This window comes from Cololabis saira, chromosome 14, assembly GCF_033807715.1.
Source record: "Cololabis saira isolate AMF1-May2022 chromosome 14, fColSai1.1, whole genome shotgun sequence".
Classification (NCBI taxonomy): Eukaryota; Metazoa; Chordata; class Actinopteri; order Beloniformes; family Belonidae; genus Cololabis; species Cololabis saira.
This window is the reverse complement of record NC_084600.1, coordinates 16,470,146-16,496,726: the sequence shown is the minus strand read 5'-3', so window position 1 is coordinate 16,496,726 and position 26,581 is coordinate 16,470,146. Positions and strand designations below refer to the sequence as shown.

General features: G+C 38.5%; 1 protein-coding gene across 2 annotated transcripts; it reads left to right on the top strand.

Moving 5' to 3' along the window:
* On the top strand, window positions 1–26,342 carry LOC133459723 (transcriptional regulator ATRX-like). Of its 2 annotated transcripts, none has more exons than XM_061739946.1 (35): window positions 1–162; window positions 2,113–2,219; window positions 2,316–2,371; window positions 4,044–4,072; window positions 4,677–4,798; window positions 5,172–5,288; window positions 5,619–5,728; window positions 9,505–9,572; window positions 9,661–11,417; window positions 12,242–12,302; window positions 16,103–16,254; window positions 16,424–16,603; window positions 16,686–16,785; window positions 19,571–19,652; window positions 19,756–19,926; window positions 20,094–20,238; window positions 20,446–20,555; window positions 20,658–20,801; window positions 20,890–21,052; window positions 21,605–21,742; window positions 21,829–22,004; window positions 22,093–22,210; window positions 22,318–22,448; window positions 22,525–22,598; window positions 22,716–22,771; window positions 22,856–23,012; window positions 23,108–23,199; window positions 23,292–23,397; window positions 23,485–23,662; window positions 24,320–24,511; window positions 24,606–24,749; window positions 24,836–24,907; window positions 24,999–25,094; window positions 25,244–25,372; window positions 25,681–26,342. In XM_061739946.1, the coding sequence occupies exons 1-35, from the start codon at window positions 149–151 to the stop codon at window positions 25,762–25,764; spliced, it is 5,631 nt and encodes a 1,876-aa protein (XP_061595930.1). In that variant the 5' UTR covers window positions 1–148; the 3' UTR covers window positions 25,765–26,342. The 2 variants fall into 2 exon arrangements, with proteins under 2 accessions (XP_061595930.1, XP_061595929.1); XM_061739945.1 differs by having other exon boundaries at window positions 22,698–22,771.
* Window positions 26,343–26,581: the final 239 nt, after the last annotated feature.

Here is a 26,581-nt window from a genome sequence, read left to right as displayed (position 1 = left end):
TCCGGCCGTCACTTGTCCTGCTAAACCTCATCCGCTTGTTTTCGTCTGTTCTGCTGCTCAACGCCACATTTCCCCCAAACTACTTTCTTTTTGTATAATGAAGACATAAAAACGTAAACAATTTCGGTTGTTATACCGGCCTTGCAACATGTCCGCACTAAGGTAAAAAAAGCCTCTTGACTTTAGTATAAAACGTGACAGTGATCTGGTTCAGCGCGCTGGAGCCGAGGCGGCTAAGGGCTAAGCTAACAGGGAGAATAGGACAAAATACTCACTTCAAGTTACCTAGAGTCGGGACAAACGCATGTCTGCTGCTGTGTGCATACAGTTAGCTGATTGGATTGAAGGAAGCGTAATTGGGTCGTAATTGTATCCAGTGGTTCTTATGGGTTTCATCACTGTCATTTAACCCAAATATATCAAATATCTCCAACTCTGTTTCAGAAATAATACACTAATAGTGTCAAACTGCATCTAAAACAAGCTTAGAAATTAACTTTTTAGTTTTCATGTTACCAGTTTATGTTGAATTGGGTTTTTTTCTGTTTTGACTGGGGTTAGTACTTGTTTAAAAGCTGTTGAACATCATAAAACACCACAAGTCAAGTTAGTACTTACACTTAAGATCTGTTTGTGTCTTCAAGGAGCTGATTTCTTACACTTAGGCTGAAGCTTCTAATAACATAGACTCAACATGGATCGATATATGCAATTATCCTACATCTTCTTCATTTTTTTCCCATCTTTCAATGATTCAGTAGTGTTTTTTTCTTTTTCATGGTAAATTGTCTTTTTCTGTCTTATATTATCTATTTCTATATTGTTGGTTTTATAAAGGGGAGGCATTTTCATAAGCCTTTTTGGCTTCCACCTCTCCTGCACAATGCTTCATTGCTTCAATGCTTTGTTTTTTACTGTTATGTTTTATGTGCAAAATAAACTAAACTAAACATATAAGGATCATATTCAGATATTATGAGAATTAGATGTAACCCCTTCAAACATCAAAAACCACTGTGCATATGCCATGCTTGCTTTTATTTTCAAGTACCACTAGAAAGCAGTACAGGTGACGTTGCTACACTACAAGTTACTAACCAAAAACGGGAAAAAATCACTCCAGTTGATGTAGGCATTTACTTTATTTTATATATATATATATATATATATATATATATATATATATATATATTAGGGCTGGGCGATATGGACCAAAAGTCATATCTCGATATTTTCTAGGCTAGCTAAATGGCGATACTCGATATATATCTCGATATTTTTTCTGCGCCTTAATTGGGGTTTCCCCCAAAGCATTATAGCATAGCGTCTCTGTTAGCTTCATTTTTTTTCTGAGGCAAACCCTTAAAAAAACAGTCAGTTTTAATACAAAGCCTCGTGCCAAATGTCACACAGGTTCCTTTATTAACAGAGGTCTGCACAATATCAAAATGTATAAAACAAATGAAATAAAAATAAACTGCCTGCATATATAGAATAAAAATGCTTCTTGAATAAAATAAAACAAATATCCCTTTCCTGCATAACAATTAAATTAAAATACACTGTGCAATTAATACAATGTAGACAGTAACAGGCAGACTTTTCCACTGAGGTTGATAGTTGTGCAAATAACAAAACATTTGTGCAAATCTTAAATAAAACATTCAAGTCAATTTGTCACCAAATAAGTTATATCAAAAAAAAAAAAAAAATTTAAATTTTTTTTTTTTTTTTAAATCGATATAAACGATATTGTCTCGTACCATATCGTGTTTGAAAATATATCGATATATATTAAAATCTCGATATATCGCCCAGCCCTAATATATATATATCCTGCCAACCCATCAGAGACAAATATTTAAACATTTTATTTACCCCATCACTTGGTGACAGTGTATATGTGCAAAAATTCAGTCTAATTGGTTTAAAATGATATTAGGTTATCTATAACAGTCTAAGATTGTAAAATGGAAATGTCCTTGATTTCTAAAGTTGATTATTTAACTTGTTATTGTGGAAGTGTATCAACTGCATTTTGTTACTACTGATAAACTATCTCTCTTGCTAACTTTTTACACCAATTGTGCTCTTTTTTTCTCTTGACTGTAGCACCTCCACCAGCAAGCTGAATGTATTAGTCAACAAGCTTCATGAATACTTGGCTCATTCCAACATTGAAGACAACAATGGCACACAATCACCTGAGGACATGGATGGTACTTTTTTTTTTTTTGAATCACATCAAAATAATTTTTAAAATTTGATCATATTTGTATTAATTGTACAGATATTTAACAAATCTTTTTTCACAGGTCAGATAAACAAGAGCTGTTCTGTTGGAAACTCAACAAGTCATGCTCTGATGGAGGTAATTCAACATGTTTGATCTTGTCAAGGGGCCTGCTTATACCTTGCTTTAAAATGTATTAGCAAATGTGTTTTGAGTGACTATCCCATTCTTTATGCACATAAATACACAGGTTATTTCAGCTCGCAGACACGAAATATATTATTATTTTTAACAAACAAGGGCAGCACCTGGAAATACTTAGGTAAAACTTTCATAAAAAAGACAGAAATAACAAATATTTTGCACATAATGAGACCAGGTTGTACATTTTTAGAGCAATCAAACTTTGTAAATGTTTAAATATTTTCAGCAGCTCAACTGTAAGGAGTAATTAAAGAGTAGGACTAGATGTGTGTAAATGAGTACTTAATATATGTGAAGAGCCAATCAAACCCTTTTTTTAGAGGTAATAGTAGAAGTTTTCTAAAGTGGATGGTAATATATTTGAATTTTTGCTTGTACATTCACAAGCCAGATTCATGAGCCAACTAAAAAGTTATTTTCTGTTTTCTATTTTGATTACATTAATGAAAAGCTGTAGAAAATCTTGGCACTTAAGAAGACATGTAGGTCTTATCACAAAGGAAGTTGAATTATTGCTTCAAGTCTGAAAGAAGAGCAGTTCAAACAGTGGTGGCTGGTGAATTTTGGTGGGGCGCACTGGTGAGTGGGGATTACAACACGACTATAAACTCTATTTGAACATACATTTTTTTGTTATTTTTTATTACATATCACTACATATACATATACTAGGCTACATATACATGTAGCCTATTTTACATAAACATATTTTAAATAAAATAACATATTTGAACAATTTTTCAGATTTTTTCAGTTATTATATAGAGATATTGTCTGAAAAATGACAGAAAACACGCTGATTGGCCACGGGCTCAGAGAGCTGCGCCCGGAGGAGAGTCTTTGAGTAACCAATTAGAGACCAGCATGAAGTCACATGGAAGAAAAGTTTAAGAACATGCAATACACACTCATTTGGCCGGCGCCCCTCGCCATTGAAACCTATGTATTACAGTCTGCACAAAAAACGACTCTGAATAAACCCAGTATGGGATGCGAAGGCTTGAAAAATTAAGTCATTTTATGAGTGCACAGATGTGATAACCTTTTTTACGTAATTTATATGTACTGTGTCCATATTTTTTTTTCCCTGTAATTTTAAAGGGGGCGGCGCCCTAGCGCCCCTTATTGACAAGCCGCCACTGTTCAAGACTGTATATCTATCAGATCTTGATATCAAATCTGTGATCCTGATCAGAATTGACATACAAACATAATCTCTCAAGACAAAAAAAGAACAGACAAACAAGCCATACCATAAGCTTTTTGGCATTTGACATATCTCTTAATCTGCAGACTTCCTGTGACAGTTGTGATTTATGTTTTTCACTGAATAGTAGCTCTTACATCAATGATTTAAAGTAGGTTGTAAATACAGTGACTATTGAAAAAAGAAGGATGTTCCTCTTTTCTTAAGAGTTTGAGTGCAAGTTGTTTCTGCATGAAGTGAAAACCTAACCGTAGAAATGTTTTCCTGTACCCTGCTGGCGCTGTTGAAACACCTTTGGTATCAAGTTGAAAGTACTCATAAAATGAAATGTAATCTCTTTTATACAAACTGGAACAAAAGCACTTTCTGAGAAATAAACCAACTTATTTTATTTTGTAGACAGGCCTGGACACTAGATACTCAAGGAGGTGAGTTCATTGTTCATTTATACCAAGCAAACAAACATAAAGCACCTTGTTAGTTTCTATGCACAAGTGTAAAATGTTGCTAAATATCAGAACTCACCAGAGCAGTGACTAATAAATTGTCTTAAGTATAGTTTGTAGGAACCCTACAGCTTTTTCACTTTCAAAGTACCGGTAGTTTTCTGTGCTCTGGTAAGCAGTAAGGGGCAAGTTCTTCCATTTAATTTCATGTATTTATTTAACAAGGGAAAATGTACTTTAATCAGTGTATTAACAAATTTAAATGCACACGAGTTTGTACTATTCTAGTCTATTGGTTGTCCTTTTGCCAGTTATTAAAAAGCACCCTAAAATAAATAAAAACAGCAGTGAAATACAACACCTGAGACACAAAATCATCATGTACAGTTAAATGAAATTAAAAGACAAAACACGCACTGTTATTTGAAACTGTTCTATAATAATGTTAGAATCAGTGTACATGTTTAGATATACATTTCTTGAACCTACATTTAAATTATTGATATGATTGGCATAATCAAAGTCTTTATGAAGTGTGTTTTTGTAAAAATGTATTTTAATTTCTTTTCTGTTCTCAATGGTAAAGAAAACCTTCAGTTGTCATAAAGCACTCCGGACTAGACGAATCTGGGGACTCGAATGGAAGTGAGGACGTGGACTTACCAGTCAGTGCAAATGGGCGCTTGGATGTCACCAGGTTGCCTAAAGGTAGATCCCTGAATTATGCACTGCTGACACATCGACGTGTTCAAACTGAATGTTTGCACCTATATGTTGTCTGGACACATTTTGGTGTAAATAGTGTTATTTGATTGGTTACCACTGTACCATTATAAGAATTTGTCTAAATGTGGACATTTTTTAGGGAAACCTCATAGAAAGTGTGTTGTTAATTGTCTTAAAGTATAAGATGTTTTTTTTTTCTTTAGAAAACTGCACCTACCTTAAGAGTAACACAACTCACTCATTATAAATGTAGAATTATTACCTCTCTGTAGAATCTGTTAAATATTACAACTTTCCCAAGTGTAAATATAATTTGAGATTTTGAGAATGTTTGTCTTGAACACTGTTTACACAGGGACAGTACTGGTCAGACCTGAACCAGTAGATAACGGAAGAGATGATTTCAGGGGCCCAGAGTTTCGGAGCCGGAAATCCAATGTGCTGCGCAGAGAGTTTCCAAAGAGACGTGGAGGTCAGTTGACATTTTTAGTTTGCTTCATTATCACAAGAAAGCAATTATTCAGTTAAAAATCAATCCCTTTAAAAGTTAATAAAACAAAATCTGGAATTTGCTCAGTATTTCACAAGTTAAAACAAGCTCTAAATCTATCGAGCTAATCCTGTAAGAGAGCTCAGTAATGCATTTGTTGGGCATTTCTTAGACTAAGTTAGTTTTCCCTGGGACAAGGTGTCACTCCTCTACATTGGATGAGGAACTGGCACATTTCTAATCATGAAGACTTTCCAAAAACCATAACTACTACAGTGTTGTTGCTAATGATAGAGTTGTTGTTTTTCACAGGAGATCAACATGTGGGAATTGTTTGTTGCACTGCTTGTGGCCGACAAGTTAACCACTTCCGAAAGGATTCCCTATATCGACATCCGGTTCTGAAAGTACTGATTTGCAAGGTGAGTCTGCGCATTTGCATGTTTTAAATTAGTCCTCCGTCACAAAACAGGTTATTCATGATAAAAAGTCATTCATTCACAGAAAACTAAATGCTTGCCACTAACAATTATTATTATTTTGTTTATTTTTTGGTCATGATTAAAGTCTTCATCAAAAGCATAATCTCTTTTCTGTTTAGCAGCCCATGGATTTTATTATTAGTCGTTATTATACATGGTTATCAATAGTAATATTATTATTACGGAACATTCTGAAGTTAAAACAATCCTAGGTCTATTATTAGATAATATGTGTAAACTTATGTAAATAAAGTCAGTTTTGAGTTAGAACAGAATATGTGTTTGCCGCAAAAGGGCTGTTAATGTTGGTCCAGGGAGGTTTGTACAGAGTTGTTATAAGTCTGTTAATGTTATCTACTGATGTGCAAACTGCTGTGGATGAACGAGAAAGGAGGGGGGTTCATGGCCTCTGCTTCTATAACTTCATCAGGATTCAGATATTTATAAGAAAGAAAATGAGCAAGTGTTAGAAGCCAAGAAACTGAAATCTCCTGCTGTTGTGCCCATTGGCAGTGCTTTGTCTGACATCAGCTTGTACAAACCTATGACTAGATAGCAGAAACTGTCTGTACTTAAAATCCTTTTCATATAGTTTATATACATACAAAGTTAAAATTACCTCAGTTTGTCTAAAAGGACCCTATCCACACTAATCACTTAGGTGGAATAACAATTTTTGAGTCTCCTTATAGGCTTAAAAGAGCTATTTACTTTGACATAAGTTGATTAGGCATTAGGCGTTTACATACCGGCCTTCTGGAACATGTATGTAAAAGTCGGCCATCAGTTTTACTCCATTGGCCTTTACATACTGGACCAAGCAAAAGAGAAAAATCCCTCAAACACGGGACCTTAAATACACAAAACCGGGATTCTGGAAACGAAGTGTGACACAACGTTGTGTGCGTATCACGTTCATTGCGTTCATGGTAAATAAATAATTTTAAAAATCATAGTGGAGGAGGTGATGCAGTCAAGAGTGTCGTGTCCTTTTAACAGGCTGAGCGACTGTAAGTGTGCACGGCCAGTGCTCATGTCAACACAATCACGTACCAAAAAGCTGAGCTGCAGCATTTGAAAACAGACGTAGGCAGAATTCAGGAAGTGTTAAACAGAGAATAATCCAGTTTGCCCACGAGTGAGATAAATTCAGAGGTTAGAAGTCAGATACGTGAGCTTTTGAGTGAGAGAAGCTGCAAGTTATTGGGAAATGCAGGTAGGTTTAGGTGAAAAACTAGTTTGTACTTATTTATGGCCTGACATAGTCATTGTTAGTCAGTGGATAGTAGGGCTGCAGCTATCGAATATTTTATAATCGATTATTTTATCGAATATTCCATCAATTAATCGAGTAATCGGATAAAACTTACTTTTGCTTGATTAAAGCCCAATTATAAATACACAATGGAAAACAAGACAGATCACTAAATAAAAACAAGCAATTTGTTTCCTTTTTATAAGAATAATTGATTAGTTGCATATTATGGAAACTAGTAAAACTGTTACATTTTCCAATAAAAATAAATACAATTATTTCAAACTTAACATTTCCTGAGACATAAAATTAAATAAAATTAAATAAAATAGTTTCCCAATTATTTTCTCTAAGTATCAAAAATAAAATAAATTGGCTGAGCCGACTGCCAATTCATCATCCATTAGAAATTAATTTAACGCAATCAATAAATTCTCCTAGCTTGGTACAAAAAAAGTCAACCCCTCAGAGTTGTCATAGTTCTGAAATCAAACTATTGAGACCAAAAAAATGTTTTTGGAGCGGGCTGTAAATATGTTGATCTCTGCTCTTAACTGATATATGTTAACATTGGAGTCAATGGAGATTGATTAGATTGATAGATTCTATCAGCAAGTAAAGAAACAAATTTTAGTTCCGCATGAGACTCAACCTTAAGCCTGATTTAAGCCTAAGTAAACCAGAAGGAATACGGTGGGAAAGGAAAGATTGAACTGCCCTTTCATTTAAGTATTGACATAATCAGAAAGTCAACCCTCTTTGATGGCGTGATTACATGCTTTTCTGATGTATGTTGATAGTGATGTTAAGTATTATTAGGTCTGAACGAGTAGCATTCCCCTTCCAAAAAGTTTTGTAACAATGCCCGGTGCTCATTCAGATATGAAAACAACAGATTTATTTTTTACCATATTAAGGCAAAGCATTTCAAATCTGAAAGGGGTTTCACAATGGAGGCCAGGAAGAGGAAGGAATATGGTATTTCCTTGTAACATACAATGTTATTTCCCTTTTTATTAGGGCTGCAGCGTCACATACCGCATGGTTCAGATCATATCACAGTTTTTGATCCACGCATCCGTTAAGTTTGAAAAACAAGGGGACACAAATATTAATATGAATTCCATTTATAAGTAAAATTATTTAAAGTGAGACACATTCAACAGATCAAATGCTTAATCTTACAATAAGACTATACCATTTTAAAAGCACAGAAGACAGTAGAGGTAGATATCCACTTAAATCTGACACTCTTAAAAACAATGTTATGTCTTTAAAATCATTTTTCTTAAAACATTCATTCAATAGTACTCAAAGTGCAGTAAACAATAAAACTACAATAAAAACACAATGCTTGCTTTGCTTAATGCTATGCAATTTAATGAAGTTTCTTAAGAATTTCTCCTCTCTCAGTGAGATGATGATGTTTCGTTCGGCATTGTCAACTAGGCTGTTTATTTTCCCCACTTAAAGCATAATTAATAAAGGGTGATTTATGCTTTATTTATCACCTATTTGTTTTATGATTTGTTTTATTTTAAAATCATGCAAATTATGTTTAAAGCAAAATCAAAAATGCTCCCTGACCCAATACAGAGGTTCTTTTCAATTCAGGAGACTCGTTACAATCTTAGAGGTGTCTGTAATTTCACAGTACAAATGGCTAAAAAAGGTATGAAAAGGAGATGTGTCTCCATCGTTGGAGTTAAATTCTGGAATGATGCCAACATAAATTTAAAAACATGTCATTCTTTTGTTGTATTTAAGAAAATGGTTTGTAAAGCTATTTTTGAAGCTTATAAGTGCAATTGACCATCTGTAAATGTTTCTTTGCTTTTCTATTGTTTCTTTGCCTTTTGTTGTTTCTTTGCTTTTCTATTCTCTTTTTGGTTTTCTGGAGGTTGGTAGCCAAAAATAGAAAGTTAGTACTATAGGATAGGCTTTTATAAGCAGTTTGCTTCTGCCTATGCCTTTTCAGTTATTGTTCAACACATTTTTCTTTGGTTTAATAGTTAATGCTGTGTACAATGTTTTTTTGGTGTTGTTTTTGTGTTGCAATGACTGAATAAACTTCATTCATTCATTCATTCATTCATTCATTCACCTATGAGGTGATGTATGCTGCAACGTTGCACAGAGAATGCATGAGCCCACACCCTAATCTCCACTGCAGTCTGATATGCATTATGTCAAGATGGACTGTCATAAATACATTTCACAGGGAAGCCAAATTCCTCCTTTTTTCTGGGCTGCAAGGATTAGATATAGGCTAATACAAAATACAGGACTGTTTTTAAAGTCAAGCATCAACAAAGCTATTAGACTTCTAACATCAGTTATTTGTTTAACAATTAATACTGTTAAATATCTAAGGAAATGGTCCATATCAATCAGAAAAGTTTCTTTTTATTTCTTAATTTACACCTTGTCCATGTAAATAACAATTGGTTTGCTTTGCCAGACTTGCTACAAATATTATTCCAGTGATGACATCAGCAAGGATGGAGATGGCATGGATGAGCAGTGCAGGTGGGATTGTTTTTTTGCAGTTCAGCTGAAAATAAACCGTACAGTCCTCTTACCTTTATTTACCATTTTTTTTCTATTGCTTTTGCAGGTGGTGTGCTGAAGGAGGAAACTTGATCTGCTGTGACTTCTGTAGTAACGCTTTCTGCAAGAAATGCATTCTAAGAAATTTGGGGAGGAAGGAACTGTCTGGGATCTTGGAGAGCAAATGGTACTGCTATGTGTGCAGCCCAGAACCGCTGTTCGACCTGGTGGTTGCGTGCGACAGCGTGCTGGACAACATCGAGCGTCTTTGGTATCAGCAGCGAAAGAGGAATCGAGTTGAGCCTGAGAAATCCGAACTGTACCACATGTTGCCGCACGCGCCGCAGAACATCCCGCTGGACAAATGGGATCACAGTGGCATGGATGGAAACGTGGTCTTCAACTACAACTCTCTGCAAGTGTCCAAAGACATGACAAAAAAGGTCAAACACTTAGTGGAATCCACAAATGCCTTAAACCAAACGTTTGTCAGTTTTATTCGAAGTGTTACAACAAACAAACGGGCGCCTGACGTTCGTAATGCATATCTGAACTCTTTTCTGGCTGTGGTGAAAAGCTTACGGAAATCTCTCTCAGCACTTGAGGATAGCCTTAAGGAGGAATTCAGTGACTTGGATCTGTTGAGCATTTGGCAAAAGGTCCTTTGCAATGACTTTGATCCTCTTCTAACAGAAGCAGAAATTGAACTTGATATTGCTGAAGAAGGAGGACTGAGTGACTTGCAGAAACAGGCAGCTGAGCATTTTGAAGATAATGATTCTGATTCCAAGGAATACACTCCTGGGATAGGTCCACAAGACTGCTCCGGGAAGGAGATGGATGCAGATTCATGCGAAGACGGAGAGAGAGCACAACAGGCTGGCCTGAAACCTTCAGAGAGTCAGGTTGACTTGAGCAAAAAACTGGTAGTACAACTCACACCCGTAGCCATGGAGCAGGAACCATCTCCTGATGCTCCAAAGATGGAGGATGACGACCTCCAGAAGAAAGAGAAGAAGTCAAAGGGAAAACATGTACCAAAGGATGAAGAAACAAATGTTAGCAATGACAGTTCTTTGTTCCTAGAGGAAGAAAAGGGCAATAGACGTTCTCCTCGTGTGAAGACGACTCCTCTCCGCCGACCGAGCGAGGTCACAACTAAAAGATCCCTCACGGGAGAAGAGAGTGACAGTGATTCCGATCCCGAGGCGACGCCCAACACCGTACTTGCCGCAAAAGCCGAAGAACAAAGTGCGAGCGTAGCTAGGGATGACTCCGACTCGGACGAGGTCCCTCCTGCCCTGCTTGAGCGAGCGGCCATGACACAGAGCTCAGATGAAGCCCAGAGTGATGAGGATGGTGAAAAATCTTCACCAAACAAGGTAGCTAAGAAATGTCTATTTTGGCTTACTAAGAACAGCCCAATGTCACCGGAGAAGATGCGCCGAAAACGTAAGCTGATGGACCGCTCATCTGAGTCGGAATCGAGCAACAGAGCGGTCAAGTCTCGACAGGAAAGTGGGACCGATTCCTCCAGTGAGGATCAAGACTCGCAGAAGGAGATACAACACTTGAACACAGTGAGGTCGATAGGAAAGCCTCACCTCGTCAAAAGAGAGAAGAAAAGTGTGACGAGAAAACAGAGAAGAATGGAGGCTGGGGAGTCCAAACGAAAGTCTCTTCAGGATGTTACCGACTCATCATCCTCATCAAGTGACGACGAACGAGATGACGACTCTGGCAGTGATGGGGATGATCAGAAGATGAAGCCGATCACGGAAGATGTGGGTTCCCTCGGAGTCGCCTCATTCCACCAGTCATCAGGTGAGTTACAGTTATCCCGCTCCATAACCTTCATTTTGTCATCACATTAGTTATTAGCGTTGAATAGAAGTAAATCTCTTCTAGCTTTTATTGAATCATTGAGGATTTGAACGATTGGTTATTTTAAATCATTAAGTGCTTATTGGCAAGCATTACAAACAATTCTGAAGCTTTATGGTGGATTAGTCTATCAATTATTAAAACGATTAATACACTAATCAGATTATGAATTGCGCAATAATTTAAACCAATTTATTTGGCTATTAGGTTTTCAAATTAGCCTAAGGTTTTTTATGACATCCCAACTAAGAAGAAAACATTGAAAATGATTTCTTGACTAAAAGAAAACATTATTTTTTTTTACCTTTTTTAACACATGAAGGTCAAGTTTAAATGACTTTTTTACCATCCTGTCTTAGCCAACAGGATGTGGCAGAGTAATTCTCATAATCATTTACACATGAACTATTTAAGATACAGTATCCAAAAACTACCAAAGTGAAAGAGGACATGAAGTGAGTTGATGTGAGAGAAGAGCATGCAGAGGATTGGGTTAGATGCAGGCGGATGATTGGCTGTGGCGACCTCTGAAGGGAAAAGGTAGGAAAGCATAGAAGCAGAGACTTGCGTGCATATACGAGTCTTTAGGGAGCCCGTAGGACTGCTGAAGTACAACCACAGACAACATTTATAATCCATCTCCATCTTCACTCATTCTCTCATTAGCCATTCAGTATCAGTCCAGAGTTTCACTGGACATGCATTTTCTGCTGTAGAAAAAGTACAAAAAGGTTGTTTTTTTTTGGTTTTGTCTCGTTTCGTAGGAGATGAAGAGCAGTCTGGGCCCTCATGGGCAGCCGAGGATGACGATGATCCAGAAAATAGGTACAGTTCAAAAAGCCCGGACTTACAGTTTGTAAAACACCCTAGATGTAGAAAGAAAGATGCAAGTTTAAATTCTGATCTCTGTGCAAAGTTTGGTAGCCCCCATGTCATTAAATCTCAGCTGCGGTCTACTCAGACGAGACCCAAACGTAGCTGCCGAGCGCCTGTAATCAAATACACGTCCTAGACGCACACTGTGAGACACGGGGTCCACACTCGGCTTTAGCCTGAATCAACCTTGCTTGTAGCAGCTTTGTGATTGATAAGCAAAATATCAAGCGTGTCTGTGTGCAATTTCAGTATTTAATCTAAACAGTAGATATAAAATGAATACATTTAATTACTTTATTTTCTGACTTTGTCTCCTCCCATGTATACTTGACTGATATGAAATGGGAAAGTTAAAACTTGAATGCTAAGATGAACAAATGTTGCCTTAAAGCTTTACCTGATAATGCAGCGCAGTCTTGTTTCCTGCAACAGTATTCTAAGAAATGAAGAAAACATACACCAATCAGCCAAAACACGACCACATATCCAATACTGAGAAAGAAATGGGACCTTAACAGTAGATCTTTGGGGTCCTGCGCTTTGTAAATTGGGGTCTCTGTGGGTCGGCCTTTCCTCCCTCCAGTGCCATTAGATTTGTAGGTGGGAAGTTTAAAGGCCACGTGAACACCTTAAACACTTTTTTTAAGGCCCACTTGTGTCCTGCCAGGGGGCGCTGCCCCTTAAGGGGGTACAATTTCTCTGTGGTGGTAAATGGGCCTCAAAATGTTTATCTGGGTCTGTATGAAAGGCAGGTTAGAGGTATTTCTAGCAGAACGCTGCAATGTAACGAGATGAGCAGCGTTACCCACCACTGTCAGTGATAAGTGTATACTTCTGTTTTTTTATTTTATTTAGTGTTTTTTTTTCAGAATGCACATATAAATCTTGTCCACAGCTGAGCCCAACTTACGTAAATGGTTCCTGTTGATTTCAAGTGGAATGTAAAGTTTGAAGCCTGCCTAAAACTTGTCTACTCGTATTTACAGTAAAAACTAATTTTTTTTTTTTTATATAAATCATGATGAATGGAGAACAATGTTTTGTATTTACAAAGAGAGATGTCTTAAAACATTAATGCTTCACCTTATTAAACTCTTATTGTGTCACGTCTGTGGTTGTGACCGTTGAATTCTGCCCTAATGTTTGTTAAGATGGCAAGAATTTGTTTTTTCAATAAAATATGATATACCATGGCCATGGCTGTGTAAATGCAGTTTAGATTCATGCCTTCAGCCTTCACCTACAACAACGTTATAACTTATTCTCACTGATCTCAACTTTTGGCGTCCATACCAAGTTTCAGCTATTAACAATATAATGAATATTGAATAATACATTTCATTACAACGAAACGAAAACATTGCAACGAAACCAAACTTGATTACAAACCATTTGACTTGCAGGCTGAAAAATATTTCTTCAAAAAATATTTTTCTAAAACTATAAATAGCATTTTGAGCCACTAGCACTGCCCCAATCTTGCTTAATGGATTATTTTGGAGTTAAAACCAGTGGAGGTCTATTATCAGATGGTTAGGAGTGTAAACTTTTGTCAGGGACCAAAACAACATGAATCCCATCAAGTCTGAGTAAGAACAGAAAATATTTGTGGAATTCAAAATATTAAGTGATTCAAGCTTAAGGGTGTATGTATTCAGACATTCCTTATATCATTTCAAATTGGCTGTTTTGTGTAAAAAAGAAGAAGAAAAAAATCAATAATTATCCTGTTTCCTTTTGTGCATGTGTGGGCAATTGTCCATCTCGTTTGTGCCTTTAAACTTTGTGGAGAGCGTAATTTGAAGAACAGGGTGTGTTCATTTGTCATATAGTTTAAAAGTTTTATATTAAAACAGTTTGCATGCTTTTTCGTGTTTGTTTACTCATTTGTTCGACTCGGGTCCGAAGCGATGCATTTGTGAACAGACGGTCCATTCAGGCTGTACCAGCGCCCTTCATGTTTTGGCCCACTTTCTATGCGCAGAGTATACATTACTGCTGACCATTAAAAGTAAGAGTAAAGTTTTCCCATATTTAAACTTGCGGACTAAAACCCTGCTTAACATTTGCACAACAGCCAATCCAGCTGTCACGCTGTAAAAGTAATAAAGATGAAAACAACTTGTAATGAATAGTGCTTTGAAGTATTAACGGCAACATTGTATATCTGAGAATTGAGAGTGGGCTGTGAAACAACTGTTAACATTACAAGTATCTACATTTATATAAATGACTTTAACAACATCCATGTTTGTTTCTCATGTTTTTTCCAGGTCGGATTTTCTCACAGCACAACAGTGAAAGCAGTGTTAGGAATCTATCGCTTTTATCTTGGGATATTCTAGGCTCCAATGAAACCTACTCGTTTTTTTGTTTTTTTTTTCTCCCCTCCCCTGTAGGCTGTTTTTTAGCTGTAGTGATAGTTTATGCTGAGAAAATGGTCAGCAGAAATGTAATGTTGATATTGTATGTGGTTGTGGGCCAAAACCTGAAAAGGACATTTATCTTCTTTTCAAATTGTAGCTTGTGGACATCCGTGGCAATGATGCCAAATTGATGTGTTAGTATGTGAACTCTATTCAGTGTTTCTTCCGTTGGTTTTGCGACATTTTTCACAAGTTGAAAGATGAAAGAGTCCAGGCTCTTTTCTGTTTGTGCTGCTGTCATTACTGTACTGTAATTTATCTATCTCTTTTTTTTATGAATCCTTCCTGAGGTTTACATCTAGCATCTATGAAAATGGCAGTAATGTTCACCGACTCGCATTGATAACCCGCTTTAAAATCATGATCGGACCTGTGTGAGTGATGAAGCAGGAGGCGTTAGACGAATCCGAGCCAGACCCAAGTCGTGACAGAAAGTTTGATGCTCGTTACAGGATCATGGGTAAACAAGGAAGGATTAGAAGACTGACTGTACACTATATTTTGATTGTTCAAAACACCATATGGTATTGAAACTATAACATTTTTAGACTTATGAACCAGTAATATTTTTTCATGAAATTGTAGCCTCTTCATTTTTATTTCTTTTCCACGAGAACATTTCATTCTGGGTAAATATTTACACCCAGCCCAGTAATCGTTTAGTGGGTCGAGTACGTGTCGTTGACTTCTAACCTCCAACTGTGAGGTGCCACAGGTCAAAGAATAAACTGAGATAATTTGACATTAATGTACTTTTCATGTCCTTATTGGGGGTGGAGGGAACATGGGGGGGATGCATCAGCAATAAAAGTAAAAACAAAACAAAAAAAGTAAACGTCATCACGCTCGTTTCCCAAGAACAAACTACAGTATGAGAGGAAGAGAGAAGAACATGTCTTCTTTTTCTGTGATTACTTGTTTATTCTAATAAATTCTGACTTTTAAAAAAACGTCTCTGCCTCATTTTTATTTTGAAACCTATAACTTTGTTTTAGTTTTGTGGTCCGAGTGCTGTGGCGTTTGGCTTCAGTTGGTTTGAATTGACTTTAATTTAATTTAAATCGGCGCATCAATCCAAGTCCGGAGATTTTACACCGTCTGAAATGACTTTGTAAAAATATAACCATTCATACATTTTTAAAGCCAACAGCCCCAGGACTAACTGGTCAGGAGGATTGTTAGTAAATGTCCAGTTGTGTTTAATTATTTCTTGATTTTTTTTTTTTGTTTTTGTCTTAAAATACAATATCCAGCTGCAGATGTTACTGATCAGAAAATGAACTTCAGGTGCCTTTCCCTTTTTTTTTTTCCTACTTTTAAAAGAATCGCTAAGAAAATGCTGTTGGCTCAAATTAAAGCCAACTACTCCTCCGGTGATGATATTTCTTCGGACGACGAAACGCAGGACGATCCATCTGAGTCAGAGGGTGATGAGGTCAAACGAGACAACAGGGATGATGGGACAAGTGAATGTGGTAAGCCATTTTACTTTTGTGGAGCTCCTTTAAAATCATCTGATTGTAACGATACAAACCAATAGCTGATACTAATGTGTACTCAATAGTTGTAAATAAATGAGTAGGACTCTGTTGTCAGTCTTCAGTTATGAAAAGGGAAAATTCCTAGTGTATATCTCTGCTGCAGGGAAAGACTTGGCTTCAGAAACATCTGACAGCTCGTCTGATGAGAAGTCCAACACCAGACACCACCTTCTTCGCCATAAACTCATCTTAGATGAGGGAGCATCAGGCGGCAAAACGGCGTCTGAGAGTGAAGTAGGAATGCAGGAGGGGGAGAGAAAAGCCAGGAGGAAGCGTCAAACCTGTAAGCAACCTGTGACATCAGAATCTAACCTGTCTGAACTGACTGGGAACACAACTAATATTTATTTGTGTTTTTTGTGTAGCTGATACTGAAAGTACCGTTCATAGTAGCGACTCAAATGAACTAGTGGGAATGAGCGAGGAGCTCAGCCAATCAGAGGAGGATGAAGAAAAGCTCTTCAGGTACATTCATAATAGATGCCTTTAAACCAAAGGGGGAGAAAAAACTTAGTACCTTAGTTTTTGCTAAATACACCTATGAATTTTCTGCTGTTACAAACTAAATATGAAAGGTATTTTTTACTGGAATTTGAAATATGATATTGCTCCATTACAAATGTATTTCATGTGAAGTGACCCGAAATATGAAATATCTGTTTTTATATTGGTGCTCTTAATTGAGCACCTTTTAATCATTAGACTTGGGTCAAGAAGTATTTGTATAATAACAGTTTTAATGGTTTTGCCTTGATACACCACCACAGTGGATTTGAAATAATCAAGATGTGATCAAAATGTAGACTTTGAATACAATCCAGTCACCGTAACATAGTAGATCCCAAACTAGTTGCAGATAAGACAGTGTTTAAATAAGTGCAGTTTATTCAGAGGGGAGGCAAGTTCACGCCAGACGGTGTTCTAGGAAGAGGAATGTTTCAACACTTGAAACATTCATTGTGGCCGCCGGTATCTGGTTCCACAACTCAGGAATGTCGTGGGAGAAGAGTCTCGACTGCGATCGCCTTGTGTGAGGAGAGGGAAAGGCCAGTCTGTGTTCTTGTGAAGAGCGCAGCGCTCATGAAAGGGAGCAAGCCTTTAAGATGGGTTCATATGGGCAGGTGTGGACCCCAAGGTCACCTTGTTTGATTCACTCAGCCACAGACAGACAGACAGAGAGACAGTGAAACTCAATTTACAGAGCTTTGCCACGTGCCTGTCTGGATTGATTCAAGGCCAGACGCAGTGATGTATTCTGGACCTTTTGTGGTTTGATTGTACAAGCTAGGAGGGCTAACAGCTGGCAGTAGCTGAGGTGAGATCTAACCGTTGCCTGTACCAAGAGTTGGGCTGCATTTTCAGTCGGGTACAGTCTTATTTTTTGAATCTGGTAGAGAGCAAAACAGCAGGTCAAAGTGGTCAGAGATGGTGCCTCACTGGTCATCAAACATGACAACCAGGTCCTTTGTAACCTTTGTGGGAGCAACGGTAGTAGAGGCAATATTTAACTTGATATGATGGGCTGGGATGGGCAGGACTTCCATCTCAGCCAGATAAGTTGAAGGTGGTGAGCCTTTTAAACCTAGATCAGTTGATGTGGCAATGATCCTCCATCCATGAATTTTTTTAATTTATCTTTAATTCTATCTCTGACAGAATTGTTACTGTATTGTTGAGTGTTGCTGGTGTCTGTGTGGCATGTCCGCTGTTATTGCTGTCAAACTGAATTGCCTTCGCCACAAATAAAGTTGAATTGAATTGATCCATATGGACAGGTCAGAGAGGCAAGCTGATATTTGTGCAGCTTGTGTGGTCCTCCAGTGACCAGTACAGTTGTGTATAATCTGCATAGCAGTGAAATGACATGCTGTGTGATGGATAATCTGATTTAGACAGCTGCTGTATATGGCACCCAGAAGAGGCCCAAGTGCTGAGCCTTGGCCTAACTGTGGAGCGGTGATGTAATGAAGATGTTTTGACCTGCCATGACTCTTAAAATGAGCACCTGGCAAGGCCCTGGTCCTGAGATTACCAAGTCTGAGTTAGTCTGTTTAGATAGCAGTATGTTGCTGTTAACCGTATCGGAAGAATCACAGATGATTGACCTGCTGCTCTCGCTGTTCTTAAGGCTAATAGCTCTCAACCAGAGAAGTTTGGAGAGTTTTTTGTTTTTAAACTTTGGCGTAATTGTAGCTTGTTTGAAAGCCGATGGAAAAGTGACTGTGTCCTGTCATTTTTGCAACATTTGGTTGAATGTGAACAGAGTATAGTTCTATAAACCTCAGAATTCATCTTAGTTCTTCTGTCAGTAGTCGCATCATCAATTTACATCACTGAGCCCATTCAACTGGAATCAATACATGCCAATACCCTGTTGCCATCATTCTGATACAATTTTGTTGGTTTTATCCATCCAAAGTATCTGCATAATGATGGTCTCCTTCTTGGGCATTGGGATTTCCTTGGACTCCATATCGGCCGTTCCAGTAAACAAGCTGCCAAATGTCAACTGAATACCTGATGTCAACTAGTCTTTTTTTGTTCTGCCTTGAAGAAATAAAGGAATTAACTGCACCTACGGTAGCTAATGAAGCTCTTTTCAGTCAGTTGACTTTTGAGTCTTTGAAAATGGGCCTTTTTTGCTTAAAACAGCTTAAAAGGTAAATGCAGTATTTTTGTCAAACCTCTTTAGTGGTAGTTGAAAATCTACACTTTGATCACTTTGTTTTCTTCAGGCCCTGGGGAGGCAATAACACGCCTCGCGTTTACTTTGGCCATTGGGCATTAACCGTGTGTTGGTCATACGGGGGTAATAACAGAGACTAATCTAAAAACGCTTTATGTAAGCTCTTAGCTGTTGCAAGCATTTATGAACTTCCGTCCGTAGTCTAAAGACAGACCAAGCACAGCTCAAGATGTGTTTATTAAAACAGACATCAGACACATTTTCTCTTGGAAATATTTGCAGTAGCTGGCGCAACACTAAATATTACATTTTGCAAGAAGGATAAAAATTCAGGAAAAAGTCTGCTACCTGGAGGGTTCAAAATACATGAAGTTCCGGAGTGATGCATAATTATCCTGCAGTAGTTTTCAGTTTAATGCAACATATTAAACACTAAACCAGCCACTTTAAGAGTAATACCAAGTTAACCTCATGAAGTGGCTGGTGAGTGTATGTATACAGAGTAAATATTTTCTTCTTCTTTTTTTTTTTAACTTTCACCTTCCTCTTTTTTCCCCCCACCAGCTTACCCAAAACACAAAAGGAATCTACTGACCTCAAGAAACAAGTGCAATGCATTTGGTTGTCTGATTCCAGCAGTGGAAAGGTAACGTTACATCTATTGATCCCTTCATCATCAGTGAGAGAACCAGAGATGCTCTCGTGTCTGTTCGTCATCCTGCCTCATGTGTTCTTCTGGATTTGATCAGGAGGATGAGGAGAACAGCGAAGGTAAAGGCACCCCCAAGGGACGCAAAAAGATCCGGAAAATCATAGAAGATGTGAACCTCCGCGCCGAGACTCAGGAAGCCCTGCGAGAGGAGGAGGAGAGACGAAAGCGTTTGGCAAACAGAGATCAGCAGATGGAGGACAGGAGAGTGGTACAGCAATCATGTCATTAAACTTCACTGAAGCAATTATTAGTCATGTCTGCAGCAATCCTGCGCTCACCTTTTTACAGCGTCGGCCTGTTGAGAAATAATATTTTATTTTACGAGAGAAAAGAAATCAAATACTAATAGTGGATCATATGCTGTTTTTTTTCCAGATAATTGAAATAGAGGATGAGCTGTCTCAAGTAGTGTGCCCGGTCACAACCAAGCTGGTCCTGGATCAGGACAAGGAGACCAAGAATCCTCTCGTTCAGGTGCACCCCAACCTGGTTAAGAAACTGAAGCCTCACCAAGTGGACGGTTAGTTTGTGCCTGCACCGAGAAGGACGTTGTTTTATTCTTAAACATCAGCATCGGGTTCAAGCTGTTCCTGATTACATTGATGATACATTTGCATTTTACAGAGAGTTTGAGTGCTTCACAGCTCAATAATTATTCAAGACTTTGTTGTCTTTACTTCATGATGAGCGTGTAGTTGCTTACACTGCGCTCGTTGTTCTCCAACAGGTGTTCAGTTTATTTGGGACAGTTGTTGTGAGTCTGTAAAGAAAGCCAACTCCTCTCCCGGGTCAGGCTCTATCCTGGCACACTGCATGGGTCTGGGAAAGACTCTGCAGGTGAATATGTTCTCATCTACCCTCAGCATTCCTGTTTCTTTAGACTGATCGCAGGACATTTTTTCGACTTTTGCATTCATCGTTGGTCTTTTTTTTTTATAGGTGGTAACGTTCCTTCACACGGTGCTGCTTTCACCAAACCTGAAATTCAGAACGGCCTTGGTTGTGTGTCCCCTAAATACTATCCTCAACTGGATCAGTGAGTTCAAGAAATGGCAAAAAGACATGGGTCAAGATAGAGTCAAGGTACACAATGAAAGTGTAATAAACGTTTAGCTTCAGAATGACAGCTGTCCTGATGTGGTTGTAGTTGAAACGGGAAAACCTGTTGCAGGTCACGGAGCTGGCTACAGTGAAACGGCCCCTCGAACGACTCGGGGCTCTGCAGCGGTGGCAGAGAGACGGCGGTGTTATGATCATGGGGTATGACATGTACCGCATCCTGTCTCGCCATAAAATCAGCAACGAGGAGTTCAAGCGTGTTCTCGTGGATCCAGGTTCAGATTTTTTTTTTAAATTATTACCGTATTTTCTGGACTATAAGCCGCACCTGTATATAAGCTGCATCCACTCTATTTAAAAAAAAAAAAAGATATGCAAGCCGCAGATATTTATGTTGTTAGATTAGATATTTACTACATGTACAGAACCATTTTGAACTGTAAATGATGTACATGTTTGTACCTAAATAGATTTATAGACTTTCCTAACAGTGTCTTTTAACATGGCAGCAACTTTGCTGATTAAAACGGGACATGACCAAGAGAAAATACCCAGTATTTATTTATCTGTTTGAAATCTGCTTCTACCTACTTCTATCTGCTAAAGAAGAAGTAGCGTATTCTTCTTTGCATTTATTTTGTCTTAGTTTTGATTCTAATTCCGGTTAGAGCGCCCCGAGTGGTGGAAGAAAAATCCACAGAATATCCGCACCTTTGTATAAGCTGCATGGTTGAAAACCTATGAAAAAAGTAGCGGCTTATAGTCCAGAAAATACGGTAAGTCCTTTTATGTGTGATTTTGTTTCTAATTTTTTTTTTTCTTTTCAGGTCCAGACTTTGTGGTTTGTGACGAAGGGCACATCCTTCGTAACGAAAACTCCAACATCTCCCGGATTATGAATGTCATCAAGACACAAAGAAGAGTGGTGCTCACGGGCACGCCGCTGCAGAACAAGCTCGATGAGTGTGAGTCCTCTCGTCTCCCCCGGGTTAGTAGGTATTGCCACGAAGTCACGCTACACCTTAAGGACTGCATCGCTTTGCCCCGACAGATCACTGCATGGTCAATTTCATCAAGAAGAACCTTCTGGGATCTCTAGGTGAATTCCGAAACCGCTTCATCAATCCCATCCTGAACGGCCGCTGCGCCGACTCCACGCCGAGAGACGTCAAGATCATGAAGAACCGAGCACACGTGCTTCACTCGGTGTTGGCTGGATGTGTGCAGGTGAGAAGGGTGGATTATTAACGCCAGCATCGGGCCACCTTAGCTTTCATATTCCAGCTTCATAACACGGTGCTTCTCTTTTTCCTAGAGAAGAGATTATTCAGAGCTGACCCAGTTTCTGCCTCCCAAGTATGAGTACGTGCTGGCAGTGAGGGTTTCCCCACTTCAGTATCGCTTATATAGCCACTACATCCAACTAGTCACAAGTAAGACCCTCATTACTCTTCTTTTGACATCTTTCTAAAGCTACAGTAATCAATCGAATACCATTCTGAGTGTAATTTAGTAATCTTTTCGTTCCTCTCTCTTACAGGACAGGACTCCACGTCCAACAAAGCCAAGCTGAGGACTGGAGCGAACCTTTTCAAGGACTTCCAGGTGCTCAGCCGGATCTGGACCCACCCGTGGGGCCTTCAGCTCAGCCACCTCAACAGCGAAAACAAGGTTCGACATCGTGCTTCTTTTTTCCCACTTACACCATCAGTCTGAGCTACTTTGAATAAAACACGTTTATTCGCAGGGAAAAGTTACCAAGAAGAATCGATTTAAGAACACGACTCCGTTAAGAAGTATGGGAACAATCATGGCCAAGAGGTAAATCATCATCCTTTCTCTTATTCTTTATTAAAGCCGTAGCACGTGTACTGGCCTACGATGGTATTCATATTACATTATATTTTTGTTTAACTGTTACGGTTGGATGAACGACAGTGGAGGAACCAGTTCAGCGGTTACAGGCACATCCAGCTGTTTCCCAGTGGGGGAAGGTACTACAACCACATTATTTCGGAGCACTGTGATTCTTCCATATTCTGTATTGACCTGCTTTGGTTTTGCTCGCCTTTTTTTAGGAGCGACGGCGTCCAACAGCCAGAGTCCTCAAGGTCCAGATGAGCGCTGGTTCAAGCATCTTATTTCTCAAAGTGACGCTGAAATCCTGGAGCATTCGGGGAAGATGGTGGTCTTGTTCAAAATCCTCCAAATGGCTGAAAACTTGGGTGACAAAGTGTACGTTTTAGTAGTAATATGAAAGAAAGAATGTGAAAGAAACGTGATTTGTGAGCGCCACTGTTCTGACTGGACGTCTGTGTTTGTGTCGCCAGGCTGGTGTTCAGTCAGTCCCTGGTCACACTGAACCTCATCGAGAAGTTCCTCGAGGCTTCTCACCGCCGTAGAGCTCGTACTTCATCTAAAGGTATTATTGTGTTAATGAGGAAGAAAAGTTTGATTCATTTAGGTCTTTATTGATTTTCTTTATTTTAACTTTTTTATTTATTTTACTAACAGAAGGCAGCTGGATTAAAAACCTAGATTATTATCGTTTTGATGGCTCCACCAGTCCACCATTAAGGAAGAAATGGACGGACAGCTTTAATCATTCTGCCAACGTCCGGTACGCACCGCCACGTCCGTCATCATCAGGCTGGAACAAGACGAGTGCACAATGTTTCACAGGTTTTTGTTTTTATTTCCATTGTAGTGCCCGACTGTTTCTCATTTCAACGAGGGCCGGGTCGCTCGGCATCAACCTTGTGGCCGCTAATCGGGTTGTCATCTTTGACGCCTCGTGGAATCCCTCCTACGACATCCAGAGCATATACAGAGTGTACCGCTTCGGCCAGCTGAAGCAGGTGTATGTGTACCGCCTCTTGGCTCAGGTAAACACGACAACGATGGCGTCTGGGCCGGCGGCTCCCTCAGGGGTTGATGCGTGGCTTTGTTTTGGTGTTTTTTGTATTCTTAGTCAGTTGATCAATTTGAATATCTGCTCATCTGTCCTTCATTTCTAAGACAGAGCCACTGACTTAATCTTTAAAAAGTTAATTTAACCCATATCCTGAGTTTGAGGGAAGGGCTATTTGAGAAGAGATGGCAAAAGTGGACATTTTATTTACAGAAAGCATAAGGCCTCTTTTTTTTCTTCCTCTTTTATTTTTTTTGATAGATTATTAATGTGCTTACCCACAAGTTTATGTTTGTTTTTCTACTTTTTATTTTTATTTGTTTGTTTGTTGCACGGTGAATATACAGATAATTTTTGTGATCTGGTAAAAATGTGCAGTTGTAAAAAAAAACTGAAAATCTAATAAACACAAAGTGACAAAAAAAAAAAAAAGAAAAACATTGAAATCACTCCAAAAATACTTATTGTGTAACTGAAAAATAAACATTAATGTTTATGTGATTTAAAAAAAAAAAAAAAAAAAAAAAAATTAAAAGTTAATTTAACAAGCAGCTTTGTTTTTTTCAATTTAGATTACCGATGAAGCAAATTTTATAAATATTAATAAAAGTAATGTCTCTTTCGTCCACAGGGCACCATGGAGGAGAAGATTTATGATCGTCAGGTAACGAAGGAGTCCCTGTCCTACCGAGTTGTCGATCACCAGCAGATTGAGAGGCACTTCACTCTTGTTGAGCTGACTGAACTCTACTCGTTTGAGCCCGACATGCTCGATGACCCGAACTCGAGGAAGAGCAAAAGACCCACCTCTGTTTTGCCAAAGGTGACTACTCCGTCGTCTTCTCCAGTTTTGTACTTTTATGCCACAGGCACCGACAGTTTCTAATGCTGAATATCGACTTGTGTCCGTTTCTCAGGACGGCATCCTGGCACAGCTGTTGGACATCTGTAAGGACCAGATAGTTTCTTACCACGAGCACGAATCACTGCTGGACCACAAACAGGAGGAGGAGCTCAGTGAGGCTGAACGCAAGGCCGCGTGGGCTGAGTATGAAGCCGAGGTAAAGACTTACGCACCAAAACCAAAGGGAAACCTAACATGCTTCACGTGTTGTGCCTGAATGTGGGTCCTTGTGTTTTCCTCCAGTCGAACCCAGCCAACCCCGAAGCTAACGCAACCGTGGACACACTGCAGCAGAAGACCAATGAGCAGCTTGTGGTAAATTATTGTATCAATTAATTATTTTCCTGGAATTAGCACCAGTTGTGTTTAGGATGCATACAAATTAAAACATAAACTTTATTTGCAGGAACTGCTTAACAAAAGTAGAACAAACGTAGCGATGGCCTTCCAGACGCTGCAGAAGATACGTCCTCACACCCTTGAGGAGTACATGGTTAAAGTGGTGAGAGACCTTTTAAATGATGATTAACAGTTACATTTTGTTTCATGAACTTAAGAAATAGAAAAAGAAATATCGTTTTTGTAAAAAGCAATATAGAACGTAACATGAATTTTCACTTTCTTATATCTTCCGATGAATTTCTCCCACAGCATCAAGAGCATCCCCTGCTGTCTCAGGTGGAGGTGCGGATGAAAGCTGAGCACTGGAAACAGTGTGAGGAGAAGAAGCATGATATTGATCGAGCCTTTTATCGAGATGCTCTTAATCAGCAACAGACAGTAAGTAAATTATGAAATATACGTATATATATACGTATATATATATATATATATATATATATATATATATATATATATATATATACGTATATATATATACGTATATATATATATATATATACATACACACACACGTATATATATATTGTTTTCTTTCATGGTGATGTGTACTTCATGGAATTTTGTACTATTATTAAGTATTAAGAATATATACCATGAATGGAATAAATGAAATAAATATGTATATGTCTGTGTGTGTACATTTTTATAAAAATACTCTCTCACGTTTCAACTCTGTCCTTCCACAGCTCACTTTCCAACTTCAAGCTATTCTGACTACTCGAGGAAGGGGAATGGTGATGACACCTGTGAACCAGCCTGGACCGACATGAGCGACACGTTGGCCGTAGTCCACAGGTGACCAACGCCAGTCCTCAAGGACTTCTGTCCTGCATGTTTTAAACATTTCCCTGCCTTTAACCCACCTGATTCAAATGAATGGTCATCGTTTGTTAGAAGGTCAACGCGAGGCTGTTGATGGCTCGTTCATTTGTATCAGGATACGTTGAAGCGGGGAAACGTCTAAAACGTGCAGGACAGCGGAATGCAACGCTCCTGCCTTAGTGGGACAAGATGTGACATTATTGAACGGCATCACTCAAGTGAACTTAATCCATCCGTACTACTCTACAGAACTGAATGTATGTGTTAATTCATAAAAGTTTACAGGCCTCCAAACCTGCAAAATAACAGCACTGTTTAACTATTTTTTAAGGAGTTTTTTCTATTTAGTAATTCTTTGCACTAACACAGGGATATAACTTAATTTCAAGGATGTCTGTCATTGTTAATTGCTGCTTATCAGAAAATTGTACAAGGTTTTCAATTAGAATAAACCCTTCTTTTGAACTAATATTTTATACCCATTTCAAATAAATGTTTAAAATGTTAAGAAAGCTTGCCTTTTTTTTAAAAACAGGAACGTCGGTAGAGTACAGGCATGACACGCACCGGAGTAGTCAAGTGTTGCAGTCACCAAACACAGCAGCTTAAAACAGACTTATTTTTATCCGCGTGTAAACAATCGGGATCCTTTCAACATCATTTGTCTGAATTGTAATAAACGAGCTTTAAAACCAGTACGTGCCAGTTTCTGCAGTCAGGATGCTGGTCGTCAGTGTAAACCAGCCGAGGGTGTTAACGTTTCCC

What these genes read in the sequence shown, in the direction of transcription:
- LOC133459723 (XM_061739945.1), top strand. An exon ending in TGTCACCAGGTTGCCTAAAG is followed by an intron (nt 4,799 to 5,171) that starts GTAGATCCCTGA and finishes CTGTTTACACAG; the next exon opens with GGACAGTACTGGTCAGACCT. An exon ending in CTCATTCCACCAGTCATCAG is followed by an intron (nt 11,418 to 12,241) that starts GTGAGTTACAGT and finishes CTCGTTTCGTAG; the next exon opens with GAGATGAAGAGCAGTCTGGG.